This window comes from Orcinus orca, chromosome 17, assembly GCF_937001465.1.
Source record: "Orcinus orca chromosome 17, mOrcOrc1.1, whole genome shotgun sequence".
NCBI classification, from domain to species: Eukaryota; Metazoa; Chordata; class Mammalia; order Artiodactyla; family Delphinidae; genus Orcinus; species Orcinus orca.
The window spans coordinates 64198283-64202796 of record NC_064575.1 but is presented as its reverse complement, the minus strand read 5'-3'; the positions used below and the strand labels follow the sequence as shown (position 1 = coordinate 64202796).

General features: G+C 44.1%; 1 protein-coding gene across 1 annotated transcript; it reads left to right on the top strand.

Moving 5' to 3' along the window:
• The first annotated feature begins 308 nt into the window (after positions 1-308).
• Positions 309-3970, top strand: LOC125961712 (transcription factor AP-2 gamma-like). Its single transcript, XM_049700509.1, has 2 exons — positions 309-486; positions 1215-3970. Exons 1-2 carry the CDS (start codon positions 309-311, stop codon positions 2708-2710), a joined length of 1674 nt encoding a protein of 557 aa, XP_049556466.1. The 3' UTR covers positions 2711-3970.
• Positions 3971-4514: the final 544 nt, after the last annotated feature.

Below are 4514 nucleotides of genomic sequence, written 5' to 3'. Positions count from 1 at the left end.
AATATATTTTTAAAAATTTCCCCCTGCCACCATCATTTTATCTCTTCTCAAAAAGGGAAGAGTAATTGTTATGTGCAGCTGCACTTTCTAATTAATACTGTTAATTAATACATTATACAGTATACATTAATACAGTATACATTAATACTGTTATTAATGTATTTTTCTAATGTGCAGAACTGGGGCCCCAGTGCCCATATTTGTGCTAAGTGACCCTGCCTCTCTTCAATATTTGCTTGACTTAAACGTGGTTACCTCTTAAAAAATTAGCATATTAGTCTCACAACTTTCAGGCATTATATATCAGAATGTCGGTCACTCTAATAGCAAAGGCAAGAGATTTAAAGTGTACAGACTGTCACATTTCCAGTCATGCAGAAGAAGTTGATCTGAGAATAATGAGGCAGAAAGACGAGATGAAACATGGAGAGCACAGAGTTTTAGAAGTTCCAGTTAGCCATGACACCCAACCAGCGAAGCAGTTGCGTGAAATTCCCTAGTCCTACCAGTATATTTCCCTCATTCTTGAACTACTATTGTTTGCAATTCATCTTGACTAATGCAAGTTATCTGACTTTAGGTGATAAATGTATATCTTCCAGTTACCTGGAAGATATACATTACGCTTTTTTTCTCAAAGTCTGTTCTTCTCTTATTCCTTCTTAAATAGAGTCCCCTTTCAAAAGAAGATCCTACCTTGCTAGAATTTAGGTACCTAGATATTTCATATTCCCTGTATGTGGAGAAGTATGCATAATCAATATTTTGCTTATGCACAATCAATATTTCACCTCATGGCAATTCACCTTAGCTTCTGGTTAGGAGAAATGCCTTATTACTTGAAAATGAGGCCTGCCAGCAAGCACTCTACTACTTCATAAATACCTCAAAGAGATTTCTTAATATCATAAATATAAAATAATGCAATAATATGTTTATAAATAAAACACTGAGATATGTTTTTTAAGAAAAAGTAATAGATTCTTAGTCTGATACCCTGGCTTTGTATGCCAGCTCTGTACCCACCATGCTTATGCTTTGAGAAAGTCACTTAGTAACTCTGGTACTGAATAAATTCTACCTTTGTGTACATATGTTTACATATACATTATTTAAACATATACATATTCTATATGAGGAAGAATTTTATATATATGTGTGTGTGTGTGTGTGTGTGTGTGTATACATATATATATATATAATTCCATTGGTAGCTTGTAAAAGAATTGTTTGTGGGGCTCGTGAGCGACCGCGCTCTGCGCTGCCTGCAGGCTTTCTCCCCGGACCCCTGCCCCAGCTTCTTCCGGCCCAAGGCCTGGCATTCGGATTTGGAGCCGCAGAATACCTCGGGCGTCAGACCTTCGCCGCGGGGCCCGGAAGCACGTTCCTCCAGGATCGCCACGACGCGAGCAGCAATGGGAACCCGCGCCTGCCTCACCTCTCCTCCGCCGGGCAGCATCTCTACAGCCCCGCGCCGCCCCTCTCCCATGCTGGAGTCGCCGAATACCAGCCACCACCCTACTTTCCGCCTCCCTACCAGCAGCTGGCTTACTCGCAGGCAGCCGACCCCTACTCGCATCTGGGAGAAGCGTACGCCGCCGCCATCAACCCCCTGCACCAGCCGGCGCCCACCGGCAGCCAGCAGCAGGCCTGGCCGGGCCGCCAGAGCCAGGAGGGGGCTGGGCTGCCCTCGCACCACGCGCGCCCGGCCGGCTTGTTGCCCCACCTCTCCGGGCTGGACGGCGGCGCCGTGAGTGCCCGCAGGGACGCCTACCGCCGCTCGGACCTGCTGCTGCCCCACTCGCACGCTCTGGACGCCGCGGGCCTGGCCGAGAACCTGGGGCTCCACGACATGGCGCACCAGATGGAGGAGGTGCAGAATGTCGACGACCAGCACCTACTTCTGCATGATCAGACGGTTATTCGCAAAGGTCCTATTTCAATGACGAAGAACCCCTTGAGTCTCCCTTGTCAGAAGGAGCTGGTGGAGGCTGTGATGAATCCCAGCGAGGTCTTCTGCTCGGTCCCTGGAAGATTGTCCCTCCTCAGCTCTACATCTAAATACAAAGTGACAGTTGCCGAAGTCCAGAGGCGACTGTCCCCGCCTGAGTGCTTAAATGCTTCATTACTGGGAGGTGTCCTCAGAAGTATTTTGCTCAGAGCCAAATCTAAAAATGGTGGCCGATCCTTGCGGGAGAAGTTGGACAAGATTGGGTTGAATCTTCCAGCGGGGAGACGGAAAGCTGCCCACGTCACCCTCCTGACATCTTTAGTAGAAGGTGAGGCTGTTCATTTGGCTCGGGACTTTGCCTATGTCTGTGAAGCAGAATTTCCTAGTAAATCCGTGGCCGAGTATTTAACCAGACCTCATCTCGGAGGACGCAATGAGATGGCAACTAGGAAGAATATGCTGCTGGCGGCACAGCAAGTGTGTAAAGAATTCACAGACCTTCTCAATCAAGACCGAACTCCCAATGGGAACAACCGGCCCACTCCGGTCCTGGAGACCAGCATTCAGAACTGCTTGTCTCATTTCAGCCTGATTACCCACGGGTTTGGCAGCCAGGCCATCTGTGCTGCTGTGTCTGCCATGCAGAACTACATAAAAGAAGCCCCGATGGTCATAGACAAATCCTACATGAACCCCGGAGACCAGAGTCCAGCCGATTCTAGCAAAACCCTGGAAAAGATGGAGAAGCACAGGAAGTAAAACAGCGGTGAACAAAGGGCCGAAGAGTCTGGAAGGAAAAGGACTCCAAAACCGGTCTCGACCAGGACAAACTGGGAACCCCGCTTGCCTGGGGGACAGAGTTTGTTATCCACCTTCCCACGAAAAGGGCTTCCGTCGGATTTCCAGATCTTCACGTGCCCTCCTGGATTCCTTAGTATTTAAGGAGTGCTGAAGTGTCTCCTAAACTCTGGACGCGCTGTCGGGAGGTGACAAGTGCTGGTTCTTTACCCATTAAGCTGATACTTTAGTTTTTGGAACCCCATTCTTCCTTTCTCTGAAAGTGGTGCTACAAGTTTTGGAACCTTTTAAATAAATTCCCTGGGCTCACAAAAACCCACACACACATAGCTGTTGAGATGTCAAATTGATGTGATTCAGATCCACTATAACTTTCAGTGTTAAGGTAAAAGTATTTATATAGCCTCTTCCGTCTCACCCTACATACCGCGGGAGGCAAGGATTCTATCCGCTTAAGAACTGGTTAATAGGTTGGTATTTGACACACTTTAAATCCCTTGTTCACAGGGACCCTTCGGGTTTTACGAAACTTGTAGAAGCAAAGCCTGCTGATGATTTTATGTTTTTCTTTTTAAGAAAAAAACAAAACAAAACTTTGAAAGTTAACTCTTCAAATAGGAGGAGACTCTTTGAAAAGACATGTTCCTTTAAGGTACGGAAGCTTTATTTTGCGTATTTATTTCACATCTTGGTGTTTCGAGAAAACTTGAAAAGGGGTGGGCATGAAGCATTTTTTTTGGCTGTCTCTCATCCCAAGTCCCAGAGGAGAATTCTGTATTTTGAGAAGCTGCGTTGAGTGTACAGATTTTATTTATGCATAATTTAATGGGGTCTGTAAATACGGGTGCACTTCTTATGACTTTTTGAGAAATGGGATTCAACTTTAATATTAGCTTTTAAAGGTGATGGGGTAAATCTAAGACACATCTTTAGGCTTTATTCATGTGTACACAGGGTATTAAGAGTCAAGAGTATCCTGAGTGCTGTTCTCGACTCTGGAAGACTCTAATTTAATTGAAGCTTTCTGTTCACAAAGCAATAACTTTGTCTTATTCCTGTTGGGCTGACCCCCAAGATGAGTGTGAAGTACAGTGTGTGTGGGTGAAAACGGAGTTTTGGAATTGAGCTCCTTGCCTGTAAATGTTCCCTAAATAATTGTTATGTATATGAAACCTGTATAATAAAAAGAAAGTATTCTCAAAAAAAAAAAAAAAAAAAGAATTGTTTGTAAGGAGGGCACCACTTTTATTGAGGAGCTGTTATAATATTATTTCAGATTCAAGTACAAGTGTTTGAGAATGAGTCATCTTGCATGGAGGCCTCAGACAGGATGCTGTTCTGCTAGATATAAAGGAGAAAATAAATGCTTTGGTGCTGGAAATGAAGAAGAAGGGCACTGAGGAGGAAAAATTTTATGGATGATAACAACTGTGATAGCCGGGAATGAAAGAAATGTGAAGAAGTAAATTGTTGATAGGTAGTATTGGAGACAAAGGGTAAATTTAATAACCTGAGAAATACCACAGAATAATGAGTATGATTAGCTTTATCATGTACAAAAAGGATGAAACAGAAATGGCACCAAGTTATCTAGTCCCCAACTCTATCACTTCCGGCCTAGTTAGAGTTAAACAAAATCCAAGTCAGGATGTTTTTTCTTTGTCATAAATGAGTTATAACTAGGTGTTGTTATTAATGGCTCAACTCTGCAGTTCTCAGAGCTATATTCCTTGTGTTGTACAATATATATACATGGATATATTGT